The sequence below is a fragment of the Furipterus horrens genome, unplaced genomic scaffold (assembly GCF_987537825.1).
Source record: "Furipterus horrens unplaced genomic scaffold, mFurHor1.1.pri manual_scaffold_5, whole genome shotgun sequence".
In the NCBI taxonomy this organism is placed as follows: Eukaryota; Metazoa; Chordata; class Mammalia; order Chiroptera; family Furipteridae; genus Furipterus; species Furipterus horrens.
The window spans coordinates 177,472,146-177,487,931 of record NW_028327175.1 but is presented as its reverse complement, the minus strand read 5'-3'; the positions used below and the strand labels follow the sequence as shown (position 1 = coordinate 177,487,931).

Here is a 15,786-nt window from a genome sequence, read left to right as displayed (position 1 = left end):
TTGGACATCAACCCTTATCAAATGGATTCACGAATGAATGTTTTTCCACTCCGTGTTGTCTTTACTTTGTTGATGGTCTCCTTTGTTGTGCAATAACTTTTTAGTTCGATGTACTCCCCTTTATTTTTTCTTTTGTTTCCCTTGGCTGGGGAGCTGTCAGAGAAAATAGTCCTATGAGGAATGTCTGAGATTTTACCACCTATGTTTTCTTCTAGGATTTTTATAGTTTGGTGACTAATATTTAAGTCTTTTGAATTTATTCTTGTGTGTGCTTTAAGAAGGTGGTCTAGTTTCCTTTTTCTGCACATATCCAATTTTCCCAACACCATTTACTGAATAATCTATCTTTAGCCCATTGTATGTACTTGCTTCCTCTGTCAAATATTGACTATAAAGGTGTGGGTTTATTTCTGGGCTCTTTATTTTGTTCCATTGATCTATGTGTCTGTTTTAATGCCAGTACCAGACTGTTTTGAATACTATGGCCTTATAGTATAGCTTGACATCACGTAGCATGATTCCTCCAACTTTGTTCTTCTTTCTCTGGATTGCTGTTACTATGTGGGGCTTTTTGTGGTTCCATATAAATTTTTGAAATATTTGTTCTAGTTCTGTGAAATACGACATTGGAATCTTGACAGGAATTGAATTGAACCTATAGATTGCTTTAGGTAGCATGGACATTTTAATGATGTTAATTCTTCCTGTCCATGAACACGGTATGTGCTTCCACTTATTTGTATCTTCTTCAATTTCTTTCATCAGTGTCTTATAATTTTCCCAGTACAGGTCTTTTGCATCCTTAGATTTACTTCTAGGTATTTTATTCTTTTTGAAGCAACTGTGAATGGGATTGTTTTCTTAAGTTCTCTGTTAGTTCATTATTGGCATATAAAAATGCAATATTTCTGGATATTAATTTTGTGTCCTACTACTTCACTGAATTCACTTATCAGGTTTAAAACTCCTTGCCTTGCCCGTCCCTTAACCTGGGAATAACCAAACCTTCCTTATACCAAGGCTCAAAAAAAAAACAAACCCTCATTTCCTCTAACCACCCCTTCTGTCTACATCTCTTCAACATGGTTCTTACTCCTCTACACACTTATTTCAATCAGGTGGACTGTGCTCTGTCATCCATTTCTGCTTCTCTCTCATACAACACAGGTTCTTGGATGTATACTAATTAAAAAATCAAATGAAATGTTAGAGCGCTAATATTTACAAAGAATATCTGAAGTATCTTTAAGTTTAAAATGAAATCCAAAGATACATTGGTATATTAGTTGTCAAAGGTAAAAAAAATTTTTTTATATTCCTTATGCTGTATTTTATTTTTTAAATGTTTTATTATGCTCTTACAGGTGTCCCAATTTCTTTTCCCTCTGCTCTCCTCCACCCGGTGGCCCCCCTCCCTCCAGTTGTTCCCCCCTTTTAGTCCATGTCCCTTGGTTGTGCATATTCTTCTCAACCTCCTCCTGTCTACTCCATTCCCTCTTACTACGCTTCTTAATTCCTGTACCATCTCCCTCCCTTTCCCCCTTCCTCCTCCCTGCTGATCTCCCCCCAATATGTTCTTCATACCTATAGTTCTTTTCCACTCTCATTGCCTATTTAGTTTGCCCTTGTTTCAATTCCCTAGCTTCTGTTGTTGGTTGTTGTGATGCAGTTTTCATTTTAATGTTCAGTTTTGATTCTCCTTATTCTAAACCAGTCCCTTTAACATCTCATATAATAGTGGTTTGGATCTAATGAACTCCTTCAGTTTTACTTTGTCCTGGAAGCACTTTCTCTGCCCTTCTATTCTGAATGACAGTTTCGCTGGATAGAGTATTCGTGGCTGTAAGTTTTTGCTTTTCATTGCTTTGAATATTTCTTGCCAGTCCCTTCTTGCCTGCAAGTGTCTCTTTCGAGAAATCAGCTGATAGCCTAATTGGGACCCCTTTGTACATGATTCTTTTCTTCTCTCTTGCTGCTTTTAAGATTATCTATTTATCTTTAATTTTTGACTATTTGATTATAATGTGTCTTGGTTTGGTTCTCCCTGGGTCGTTTTTCCGGAGCTCTCTGTTCTTCCTGGATCTGAAAGTCTATTTCCTTCCCCAAGTTCGGGAAGTTCTGCTTCATTATTTTTTCACATAATTTTTCAATTTCTAGTTCTTCTTCTTTGCCCTCTGGCAATCCTATTATCCGAATGTTTGATCGCTTATAGCTGTCCCAGAGGTTTCTGATCTTCTCCTCACTTTCCTTACTTTTTGTTTCCTCTTTCTGCACTGGTTGTCTGTTTGTTTCTTCCCTATGTTCCGGTTTGCTGATTTGATCTTTGGATTTTATTTCCTCACCACTTGTCTCATATGTGTTTTCGTTCGTTTCAGTATGAGTAGCTTTCGTTCCTTTCTTGCTTTGTTCCAAATCTTTTAATTCTGTAAGCCACCTTATAACTTTAGCGCTGAACTGAGCCTCTGAAAGGTTTTTTATTTGTTCCCGTCAAGTCTCTCATCTGCTGCCTGGTGAGCTGCATCACCGGGATTTCAATCGTTGTCTGCTTCATTCTAACAGATTTGTTTAGCTTTCTTCCCAAGCAGGCTATAAGTGGCAGAGCCCCGTGCAGTCATCACTGCCCGGCGACAAGCAGCGATTGGTGACCAGTGGCAATCGGCGACCTTTTTCGCCACTCTGCGGCTTTGTGTGGGGGCGGGGGTCCAAGATGGATTCCTGCCATTACTGTCCACTGAGAGACTGGGAGGCTCCTTCCCCACAGCCTCACCATCCAAGGCAATGGAGGGTCTGCCTTCCCCAGCATTGGAATCGCGAGCTGCTGGGTCTTGACTGCAGCCGCGATTGCTCCCCTGGCGTTTCTCGCAGTCCCGCCACCATTCCCGCTGTTACCTCCAACAGCTCAGCCCGACCCTTCTGTTCCGATTCTGATCTCGCCCCTCCTACCCATCCAGACGAGCACAACTGGTTTATAACTTCATACATTGGGCTTCTGTGTAGTTTTATTTTCTGGAATTTCTAGTTACCTTTAGTTTTGAGGTAGTTGTATTCCTTATTAGTTGTAGAGGGAGACCGAGCGTGTCAGTCTAAGCCTCCATCTTGGCCAGAAGTCCTAAAAAATATTTTAAAGCACTAATCAGTACAATTTAATTTTCATTCACATAAAGTCAGTGGACCTTTTAAGGAAGACTACTAAAATGCAATACCTAGATTAACAAGAACAAATTACGACTTTTATTGTATTTTATTTTGTTGTTAGTTATTCCCACTTTTTCCCTTTGCCCACCTCCACCCAGCACCCTCTTCCTCAGGCAATCCCCATACCATTGTCTGTGTCCGTAAGTTATGCATCTATGTTCTTTGGCTAATCCCTTCACCTTCTCAACCCTTCTCTGAGAGCTGTCAGTCAGTTCCATGTGTTCATGCCTGTTTTTATTTTGTTCATCAGTTTATTTTGTCCATTAGATTCCACATGAGTGAGATCATATGGTATTTGTCTTTCTCTGATTGGCTTACTTCACTTAGAACAATACTCTCCAGGTCCATCCATGCTGTTGCAAAAGGTAAAATTTCTTTTGTTTTTGTAGTTTTGTAGTATTCCATTGTAAAAATGTACCACAGCCTTTTTATCCACTCATCTACTGATAGGTGCTTGGGCTGTTTCCAGATCTTGGCTATTATAAATAATACTGCTGTGAATACAATTTTTTAAAAAAATTTTTATTTGGTGTCACTGGGGTGTTACAACTGGGTGCAAAGTAAATGAACCAACACTCTGGTGTTTGCTTTTGCCACTCTCTCTCACTGGAGGCCCCTCCAAATGACTCCGATGCAGCAGAGCGCACCGGGTCAGCAGCAGTGGTCAGGTTCTGTCCTTCTCTCAGAGCAGAGAAGTGCGAGTACAGGCGGGGTGGGAAGGGGACAGCAGGACATAAGGGTGATCTGAAGCAGGTTGAGCAAGATGGAGTCCTGACATATGGAGCAGTCACATATAGCAAGTGACCCTGCTAAGCAGCCTGTCCAATGCAGACTGAGAATATATGCATGGCAAAAGGTGGAAACATGCTTGAAGCTGAAATCCCTGGTTTGTTTTGAAAGATACTTTTAAAGTATTTATTCTTGCCAAGTGGTCATGATGGCTGTTCTCTCATATGGTTACCAAGACTAGGTTAAGGGCATTGAATCAAATTCCCTTTTTAAGATCAAGTTCTCCACTGATTTGAAATACCAGAAAAGCAAGACTAGACACACCAGAAAATCAGGGCAATAGATTAGGTTACTTACAATCTGTATAAAATCCAAATCCAAGAAACTTGCACTAGTACTACCCGTTATCCCAACCCACAGGATATCTTAAAATTGCTCAGAAAAACTTTTTACCACAAATTCAGATTATTTTGCAAAAAACACTCGATTTCATAGTTTTCATACCACTTTTTTTTTATTTAAAATATTATAACCAATGAACATACTAGATAACATTGTTTACATTCCAGTGGTGCATGTTTAATGACTAGGGCATGAATGATTAAAAACCACAATAATTACCTCAGCATTCCCTACAAAGTGCCCCATTTTGTTTTGTCTAGAGGGGGGAGGGAACAAAACACAGGGGAGAGGAATGAAGAAGGAATGGCATCATATAGGGAGGAAAAAAGCAAATGTCAATTATTATACTTAAGTTTTCAGGCTTTAAAACCTGTTGAACAGGATTAACTGTAATGAGAAAATAGATGTCACAGTCCAGGTAGATAGCTAGTTCAATTTAAATTCATCATTCGGCTAAAAGATTAAGAGCTTCTCAAAAATATACCAAATATCGGGCCTACAAAAGTAATTTATTTCTTCGTAAAATTTACTAAGATTTATTCCTTTTGTAAAATGTAAAGAATGGACTGATATCACGAGCAGGTTTCTACTTACAAAACAGACAATACTAATGTTCAACAAAGACATCTAACACAATTTGCCAAGATACACAGTGAAAGATTTTACACTTGAGTCTCTCTTACTGATGCAAGGTATGCATTTTACATACTTACTGGTTTTGTGTCAACATTGGCTATAAAGTATTTTACACACATTTATAATCACACTCAGTAAAGATCTAACAGCAAGGGCAACAGCTTGGGAAAGCATAGAAAATTAGTGTGAGGTAGTTCAATACCAGCCAAGTTTAATTTGTAAGTTACTGTGAGAATAAAACATTGTGCAAAACTAATCCACAGGTAATATTCCTTAAGTTTCAGTAATGAAGAGAATCTAAACCAGAAATGGCCAGAAAGTGTTACTCTTGCTAGACTCTCCTTAAGAGCACTTAACTAAGAGCAGTTAGTTTGAAATTAATTAGGACTTGTTTTCCTTATGAGTTTTCTAATCATACCCCAAACTATACATTTCTGCTTCAATGCCCTTTACCTCATCATCTTTCTTGCTATTAAGGAAAAATTAGTTTCTCCTGATTCAGAAAAAACCTAAGAGAGATCAGCAGAAACACAATCAATACTAAAATGTGAAGGATACAGAGTCAACATTTAAGAGGGCTGCTAATGACAGAATGGTGGTGTTTGGTTTTTCTACCGATAAGAGAAGTTTACTGGGGTCCTGGGGCTTCATGCAGTCACTCTACAGCTAATGTGTGACTAATGAACAAACACTCACAAACTACAACAGTATTTTTGAAAACAGACTATGCTTTACCTCAAAATGTGCAGGCTTGTGCCTAGGCAACACTGAGTAAGTAGTTAAGTCTTCACATGTATAGCACATACTGGCCCGATAGTGTAAACCAAGTCTTATCTGTAACCCCGGAACAGCTTCACTTGCCTACAGCTTACTGACGTCTCTTCACCTCCATCTTTTTGGACAACACAGCAGGATTAGCATGGAACGGAAAAGGCTTACAGGAAAGTTTGTTGCTTTACATATAATCAAGCTTCTATGTATTGTTAAAGGGGTTGGGTGGTAGCTTCATATAAGAGGCTGGCATTTTTCTAGGAAGTCTGGTGTGAATGCACTATGCCTTTACCAACTTGGAAGAGTTCACACCAGGAACAACCAGCAGCCGAGGATATGTGACAAAATGAGAACTGTTCAGCAAACAATATGAAAGAGTCGAGATGCAATTCCAACAACACATTTTACAAATAGTCAATATACATTAGAGGGTAACAGAATAATAACCAGGAAGAAATACATAGAAAAAATTAGAATTAGTGTTTCTCTTCTAACCTATGAAGTTGAGTAATAGATCTTGGTCAAAATAATTTTCTGACAGTAAGACGATAGGTATATTAAGTGTATAACATTAAAAAACCAAAGTTTATAAGATAAGCAAGGTGGTCTTACATTAAGTACTGCCTGAAAGAAACCATATTTGTAATTTCTCTTAAAAGACAACAATGTTTAAGATATTTTGAAGGTTCAAAAAATTTCTAAAATAAAACAAATGTGTATCTTTAGCTTAACAAATTTAAGAGGAAATGCTGTATTTAGATATTGCATTTTAAAAACCTAGGGCAGAAAATGTTTAACAGACTCTGTTTTCAGGACAGAATGTAAGAATTTTTATCTACATTAACTAATAAGAATTCATTTTCTCTGAATCAACCGAAACATGAACGCTGGCAAGTGGGAGCTGGCATTTACAACAAATGATAAGTAAGAACACCTGGCTTTCCTTGCTAAACCAAAATCTGTTATCAACAGAGATGGCTTACTAGCAATCCAACATAAAATATAGGAAGCTTCTGAAACCATATCAGTTATTAAAGTGCAATAGCGAAATGATCTATCCTAGAAAAGAGCTAATTAACTGTAAAACTAATATAAACTAATCACACACTCATGCTCCAATTCCTCCGTAAATCCAATCCTGTTTCCACAAATCAAGGTGTTAAGTCTCAAAACTCATTTGCTTAATTGAAATTAACACACCATGTTGTATAAGTAGAAAAAGGATTGATAAAAAGGTTGACAACTTCAAGAGACTGGAAATTATGACTTTTAAACCATCAGAAACAAACTTGCTATTTCAAACCATATAACAAGGCTAATGTATTTTAATCTTAAATATTGCACATTAACAATGATCTAAAATACCTTACTCAAAAGGAATTTTGCACTAAATATACAAATAACATGCCAAGCAAACTTTCAGATACTGCATGCTGAGTTCTTGCTCCTGTTGGTCTTTCATTCCAATGGGCTTTCTGCCTAGAACCTGTCGCTGATTTAAGTATGCATTTCCCAGTTCATGACATGCAATCCCTCTAGTTCCAAAAGGTGCCTGGGGCATTACAGACAATGTATTTCAGAGATGAGACTTCAATGACATTTTACGTAAGAAAAATTCAGTTACAGAGAAATAATTCTGCAGATATAAAATGTAAACAGTTAACATACACTTGTCAGGAGCAGCACCATTCTTACACTACTCAACATCCACACTGCATGTTTTATTGAAAATTAAGATATAAAAAAATGAAAGACTCAGACTAAATAACCACCATTTATGCCTGCTCTGCTCAGTGTGAAGTAACAGTCCTTGGAAAATGAAATCTTATATATGGCTGTGTGCTACTATTTTCAGATGAACGGTATATTGCTCATTTGATACATTACCTACAAAAATCTACGTAGGCTTTGGAACCTCCCAATAGCTCGTATAAACATGATTATGCTACAGGTAGAATCAAACGGCTAGAAACACCAAAACTGGTGCTCAACTGACTGACACTCTAATAGGGAACCACAAAGGTCCAAGGGCCCAAGGCTGCAGGAAAGAGAAAGACCAGACCATCACTGGGACCTACAGCCTGAGTAGATTAACTCAGTGTATACAAAAACAGGTTCATAGCTAGTAGAAGTGAATCATCTACTTATTTGCATTGAAATGTATTATTCATGAAGTATCCTCTTGACTTTATGTGATCATAAGCTCTGAGCATGCCACAAATTTGCAGAAAACACCATCTTTTTACTTTACTTTTGTTGGATAGGGTTGGGGGAATAGAAAGGTGTGATAGATGCCCAGCATCTTCAAAGTCATGCTCTGAGTTATTCTAGCATTTAGATGGGGCTTTTGCCGAAATTCTTGTAGGATTACATATCAATTGTTGTAACTAAATTAGGGTTAGCAAATAGCAAATCTGGAGGGTTTTTTTAACATGTTCATTATTTACAGTAGTTATTCCTGAATATAAGTGGCTAAAGGTTATTTTCTCTCACTTTTCTGTGATTATTTCATTGATAAGCACATAACCCTGAAGGATAGCATCATGAACAAAACATTTGAAATAATTTCTAATTAAAAAACAAACTATAAAAATCTTAAATAATTCATGATATAGGCAAGTCACCACATAATAGTTGCTTTGATAAACAAAATCTTACAAATTCAGTAAAAAAATCAGCAGCATAAGATAAAGCAAATATGCAAAAATTTTAAACCATGATAAAATAATTAGGTTTACATTATACAGTTAATTACAGCAAAAATAAAATACGTTTTGTTGCTATTTTAAAACACAACTTAAGTTTTAAATTACATCACCTGAAATTAAAAAAAATAAACTACTTTTCTACAAAATGAATTCTACATTTTTGAAAAATCACTCAAAATAAGACCACTGACTTAGTTTTCAAAGTAGTTCTATCAATGACTAAATGACTCCCCATCCCTCCCACCCCCACCCACCCTTCAAGGCCCGAGTAGTCATCTACAGCAGCCCAGTGGTCCAGCTGAGGCTTCTAGACTGCTGTCTGTATCTGAGGCCAAAGTTGGATCTGTTGACATTGAAGACACATCATTGACAGACGACGACGACGATGGATGCTGAGAGCCATTGATCACTGCTGCACCTGTGCTATGAGAAACAAAACAGCAAATCAGTTGCAGACAGAGTTGCAGACCCAGCTACTTGTACTGTACTGGTCACCTCCAGTGGTCAGTAACTTTTCTCCTGTTTTTAAAAGGCTCACTAAAAATAATCTCAAGTGATATTCAATACAACATTAATTTACAAACTCTTTTCATTGTAATTTGAGGTGAGAACTCTGAAAATGTCTGGAAACCCAGGGTCCTGTCTTTTCCACAAATTTGTTTTTCAGATCAAGAAAAGAATTGTGAAGTCCAAGCCACATTTAGAAATGGTCTTACAGTTAAGATTCATAAACGGGCTTCAGGCTGTGTATGAATAATACTGACAATACATGCAAAACTCCCTGTGTTGTATTTTGTTTGAAAGAGGATCTTAAAGCTATGTATGATTTAAAAAAAAGTAAAAATTACTGCCCTAATAAAAAGTGATTTCTGATATCTTCTCACTGTAAAGTCCAAACAATAATTCTGGTACATCTTGTTTTATAGCAAAAGCCAAGGCAAAGACAGAAGTTGTTTCAGTTGAAAGGGTCTTTCAACTGCCCTAATTTACACAGGTTACATGACTCGCCTCAATCAATCTAATGCCCTAGTTGGGTAAACACTGGTCTTGTAATTTCTATTTTAATAAATATTTGATAAATAAAATATGGATTTATTAAACAGATAAAGTTGGGGAAGACTGTTTCCTCTACCAAAAATATAGCCCAACAAGAATTTCTTGAATTAAAAAAAAAAAAAAAAAAAAACAATAGGAGTAGAGGCATGTCTTATTTTATTGCATGCCACTTCATTGTACTTCATGGGCATTACATTTTTTTTTAAACAACCTGAAGGCAAGACCCTCCACTAGCAAAATGATTACAACTTGTGTTATTATGATACTCATTTTGTTACAGTGGTCTGGAACCAAACCAGAAATATCTCTGAGGTATGCCTGCACTTAACTTATAGAAAAATCCTCTCAAGGTCAGAAAAAGGGAGGAAATGACATAGGGGGTTGGGAATTGGTTAAAAAAAGTTGAGTCATATACTAGGTAAGTACTTATGAACTTCATGATCACTAAATAAGGGACATTCCAAATCTGAGTATACTAAATAATGCAGGTTATACAAAAGTTCTTAAGAACACATTTATGGAATAAAAGCTTTAAAAAACGAGTAATAAGAAAATTTCTTGGGGTGAGTTTTAGGCACCCAATGATGCTAAGAACTAAGCAGGTTGAAAACCACTGCTCCAAAACCCAGAATCTGTGTTTGAAATTATTCCGCTATTCTGTCTAATGAGTAATAAAAACTTGATTATGAAAGGTCCTCTAAGAGCTTACCTTCAAATGCAACAAGGAACTAGCCAGAAAAGTAGGAACAGGAAAATCTTTAGGATGCTGGGGAAGGGACTGGGAGACAGAAAGGAATGGAACCATAAGAGACAGAGCAGGTGATTAGAGGTGCAATGGGAAAAAGGAAAGCAGACTACTCGAGTACTTCAGGCCTTGACAGGAGAGGAAAAGGAAAAATGTGATAACCTTTTAGACCCAAGAAAGGTCCATTAGGTTCCCAGCCAGAGTGAAATGAAGATAGTATACTTTATAAAAGTTCAATCAATATGACACTATTGGATAGGTCTGTTGTGACTGAAGAGTATATAGACACAATGGCTAGCTTCAAAGACTTGTACTGAAACATTCAATTCATAAAAGGGTGCCACCGTATATACATGTCCATGCCTCTATTTTTTAATCAAAATTTCCTAATTTGATGTTTCATTTTTAAAAATCAAGCAAAAATGTTGTTGTGATTATCTGCTATTTTGACATCAAAGACTGTTCCTTTTATCTTTGTATACATTCAAGAATAGAAAATTTTTATAACAGCATTACTAACATTCTTCTTTGTAAGCTATGAGAATTCAGAGCATGTCCAGGAACATGAAGTCCTGTCTTTTCCATTGACTTTATCTTGCAACCACAGTCAAGTGTTATTTAGGATCCAAAATTTTCACTTACAAATTAAGAACAAATATAATCACTCTATCTCATGAGATTAAATTTACTCAAACATTCAACACTTAGGATGTGCTATGCAGTAGGACAGTATGCTACAGTGTAAAACTCTCCCAAATGGACCTTTCAAATCCCACTTGAAAGGATATACTACTACTGTTATACTACTACTGTTTATCAATACAAAGTTAATTGACTCTGTTATTAAAGCATTTTTTTTCTTTTTAAAAACATTTTTACTTATTGATTTTAGAGAGAGGAAGGGAGGAAGGAAGAGAGAGAAGAGGGAGGGAGGGAGAGAGAAAGAGAGAGCAGGGTGGGGAGAGAAAGAAATATTGCTTCGCTGTTTCACTTATTTATGCATTCATTGGTTGTTTCTTGTATTCTGTATGTGCCCTGAGTGGGGATCAAACCCACAACCTCGGCATTTTGGGATGATGCTAAAAGCATTTATGATATAGCTTTGTTCCAACTAAATTATAAGTAAAAGCCATCAAAACCAATTTATATTTTCAACAGGATCTGTATTATAATTTTGAAAATTGCATTTCTGATCAAGGACTTAACAAAATAAAAACTTTTAAAAACTTTAAAATATATAACCAAAAATGTCACAGGATGCTACAAAAATTATTTAAATATGTTCATAGTACAACAAAATGGGCATCTGAAACTAGTTAAAATTTTTACCCATAAACAGATATAATATCCTTTTTTTCCCCTTAGAATTTAGAAGAGTTTTGGAGGGATAAGTAAAATGGCATAGTTTTAATCAAATTCAAGACCTAGCTGTTAAAACATTACTCAGGCTTCAGAGCTCAGCTCAACTTTTATCTCTTCTATAAAACTGTCCTAACCTCTGTAGGCAGAAAAGAAATCTCTGTTCTCAGCCAGAGGATATACGGGATGCTGGGAAAATCATGCCCCACAAAGTTACTGATAAACATGGCTTCAAGAATTAGCTTTTCTACATACAGATTTGTAATCTTATGTCATTTAATTTTTCTGAATTTTAGTCCCCTCATCTGTAAAAGGTGCATAATGATCCTTCCTTTGGGGTCTTGAAGGTGAAATAAAATAAAGTACATAAACCACCAGTATTTGTCATGTAGCTATGTACGTAATATGTAAATGCCACCTGCCATTTAACCTTTCTCAATTCTTTATGCTTTTACAAGTACTAAAATTAAATATGAGTTTATGATAAAAAGAAAATGTTTAACTCCTGCAGACCAGTTTTTTCTTAGAGACAGAACACTTTCTAATGGTAGTTTGTTTGTTTGTTTTTTAGAGAGAGGGGAAGGGAGAAAGAGGGAGAGAAACATCAATGTGTGGTTGCCTCTCGCACACTCCCACCCAGGGACCTGGCCCGCAACCCAGGCATGTGCTCTGACTGGGAACTGAACCTGCGACACTTTGGTTCACAGGCCAGCACACAATCTACTGAGCCACGCCAGCCAGGGCTCTAATGGTAGTTTCTAATGTTACTGCCTTAGTTCAACAAATCAAAAATACCAAAAGAAGAAAGAGGGTAACTTGGTATTACATGTACCAAGTTTTTCAATGAAGCCTTAGCTTATTAATGCAAAGTAAAGACTGTTAAAATCACAGAAAGGTAAGTACACTGAATTGTAAGGAATTTCTTCTTTAAAGACAACATTGTGAATAAAAAATTTTCTGTTCTTCAATTGAATGGGAGTGTCATAGAAAAAGATGTGCATATGATGAAGTCAGTTCCTAATGTACAAATATAGTGCATTGGTACAACAGCATAACAATACTTTCCAGTTTAACCACTCAAATTGTACTTCTTATACTTCCTGAACTTTGTATAACAATGATAGTAAATAAGCAAAGAATGGCATGTTTCAGGCCACTGAAGATTACAATACAAGAAGTAAACTGTAATCTTAACCAAGCTTATATTGTAACCAACCTAAAGGAGAGGGCTGCCCCCGTATAACTCCATTCTTGGTTCTCTCCTCCAAGTCCATAACTTCTTTGTATATTAATTCTGAAAAAGAGGTGAACAAAAACAAGCTTTTCAAAGTCTGAGAGCCAATCTCACAAGATACGTATGTTTTTAGTGAACAATTTTTACACATACTAAGTACTTCAAATAGTATCCTCCAATGGCAGAGGGTCTGTTAAGTGTCAGCCTAATATTCAAAGATGTTAAAAACAATTCCTGACCCTCAACCACAAATTATGTTGAAAGAAACAAAATCTCTGCCTTAACTCATGTTCCTAAAATTGGATTAAAAATAGAGCTGTGATTAGAGGCTTGATCTTTTTAACTCTACTATACTGTATCATACCCTATATGTCCTTCTGTTCTACAAAGGCTTGTTTAATTCTGCCTCAGTGAGGGCTCAAATCACATTTGTTGTATTAACTCCTATTTCCTGACAGGACCTGGTACAGTGTAGGTGCTTACACAGATATCTGCTAAAAAGATTTAAATGAAAGTGTTTGTGGAAGCCTCTTTAACAGAATGGTATGTAAATACATTGTTATTAAAGGAAAAACAGCAGATGCCTACACTTGAAATCCTTCTGAACTGCAGCACGCCATGCAGTCACTGTCTAGACTTTTCTGTGGGACTCTTGTTCTTTGACTAGGCTGTGGACAGTGAGTGGACTGCAGTGAGGACTTATAGAGCCATACCAGATGCTGCCCTGCTGGAGTATCTCTTGCCTTGTATTCTTCTAAGTGATTCTGATGTCAAGTGTGATGAGCCTTGTGACTTTGAATGTTTACTTAAGCAGAACCTTCTGGTGGATGCTACAAAGACATTATTTATTATCTTTGGGGGGGGCGTGTCATGAAATAATTTAAGAATTGCATAAAAGCAATGAACCCTCTCCTGAGAAAAATGTACAAGCAAAAAATGTTACATAGAATTTTACAGAGTCTGTAATTCTTTAAATTAAACTTCTGATAAAGAATCAGTGATTATAGGGTATGACAATGACAATGTTTATGTTGGTAATAAAGCAAAGCAAGTGGATATGCTGGAATGAACAAGTGCTAGAGACACCTAAATTTGCTTGCTATGGTAATCTTCATGGATTTGGAAGGAGAAAAATAGGAAGTCTTGACAGGTGAAAGAATGGTAGATGCTTTTCTTCAAAGAAACAAAAAGGAATGATAAGTGTTCCAGATAGGAGGATCTTTTATAAAATGAGAAAACAGCATGTCTTTATGAAAAGGGATTATGGCAAAAGATCCAAGCTAATTAGCAGTATTAACTAGGCAAAGCAATCTGTAGTTAATGGCTTCGGGAATGAATATTTCTGTGTGTTGTGATGTTAAACTTTTAAGCAGATCTTGAAAAAGGCAGTTTTTAGGTAATTACTGAACAGCACTTGGGGCTAGGAGAAAAAGATATAGAATAAAGGTAAACATATTTAGAGTATTCAAAAAGTCCTAGGTATATCCTTCTACAAACAAAAACACTATGCTTCACTGATTTTAAGATGCACTTTCCCCCAGTTTAGTATTTCTGAAATTGAGTTTTATTTTATAACCAGTATGACTGGCAGTGATTTCTCTTACTGGTATATTATGGTATGTTTTACAATTGATGGTCTATTAAGATTCTATGAGATACCATAGATGTCTACTATAAATGTAATGACATATAAAAATATCAGGTTAGATTTTTTTCTTCTTCAGGTTAGATATTTTAATTACATACACTGGTCCACAGTTATATCCTTGTATATTACTTACTACATGACAAACGAACTCAGTTCTACATGATTCTATTATTCTGGTGGGGCTATAGAGTCGAACTGTATGTCTTCCCAAGTCAACTCAAAGAAAACTAATCTCTGATTATTCCTAAGAAAGAATCAAACTCATTCTTCCCAAATAAATTTATAGATAGATTACCGGTTTAGTTTTATACCTCTCCAGTCCCTTTTGTCTTCCAAGTATTTAGGTACTTAGTTCTTAATAACAAGTCTCCTGTACCCATTTTTAAGTTCAGGTAAAATAGGGGGGTGAGGGGGTCAAGTGACTTGCCCAAAGTCATGTAGCTACATAAGTGGTCAAAACACTAAATGACAACACAAATGAGGTTAACAGGATCTAAAGATTACCTAGCCTAAATCCCAGGAAATCTTTATTTTTAAGATTTTTATTTATTTATTTATTTCAGAGATAAGGGAAGGAAGGGAGAAAGAGAGGGAGAGAAACATTGATGTGTGAAAGATAAAAGTGATTGGTTGCCTCTCGCACGCTCTCAAGTGGGGACCTGGCCTGCAACCCAGACATGTGCCCTGACTGGGAATCAAACCGGCAACCCTTGGGTTTGCAGGCAGGTGCTCAGTCCACTGAGCCACACCAGTCAGGACCCAGGGAATCTTTTAAAGAAATATTTTAACACTTCTATGACTATCAAAGCATTATTAATGTCCAACCACATTCATAAAATAAAGCTACTATATTAGATTTGCAAAGTTTAAAAATTAATTCACTCCATTGGTGAGGGTGGGGGCGTAAAACAGACATTACTACACAGTGCTGATGGAAATGTAAATTGCTGAAATTTCTTTGGGGAGTAATCTGGAAATAACTGAAAAAATCCTTTGGCCAAGCAAATCTTGTAGGATTTGTTTTACAGGCATGTTCTCACATTTGCACAAGAACACTGTAGCTGTTTGTAATAACAACATACTGGGCACAACTTAAATACGCTTCAAGTGGGAGTTGGATATAAAAATTGTGCCATAGCTGTAAAACAGTATAGTATACCACCTGCAAATGAGCCAGGGATATAGAGTGTAAGAGGATAACCTTTGTAATATGTGATTACATCAACAAAGCAAGTGTGCATAGCATTCAACCATTTGGGATTAAAACAGGGTGGGGAGAAGAGAAGGGGGAGGCACCAAATAC

The 15,786-nt window shown here is 36.5% G+C and overlaps 1 protein-coding gene across 3 annotated transcripts in view; it reads right to left on the bottom strand.

The window, feature by feature from the left end:
* Positions 1–8,703: 8,703 nt before the first annotated feature.
* The window catches only part of MAPK8 (mitogen-activated protein kinase 8), a 78,002-nt gene continuing 70,919 nt past the window's right edge, over positions 8,704–15,786 (bottom strand). For 2 of the 3 annotated variants that reach the window (XM_090279512.1, XM_090279511.1), the window contains exons 11-12: positions 12,818–12,895; positions 8,704–8,859 (exon numbers count right to left, since the gene is read on the bottom strand). In XM_090279512.1, the coding sequence (XP_090135638.1) occupies positions 8,714–8,859; positions 12,818–12,895 (224 nt within the window). In that variant the 3' untranslated portion in view covers positions 8,704–8,713. Of the gene's footprint in view, positions 8,865–12,817; positions 12,896–15,786 lie in introns of all 3 variants that reach the window. The other variant, XM_090279513.1, reaches the window with a different exon arrangement.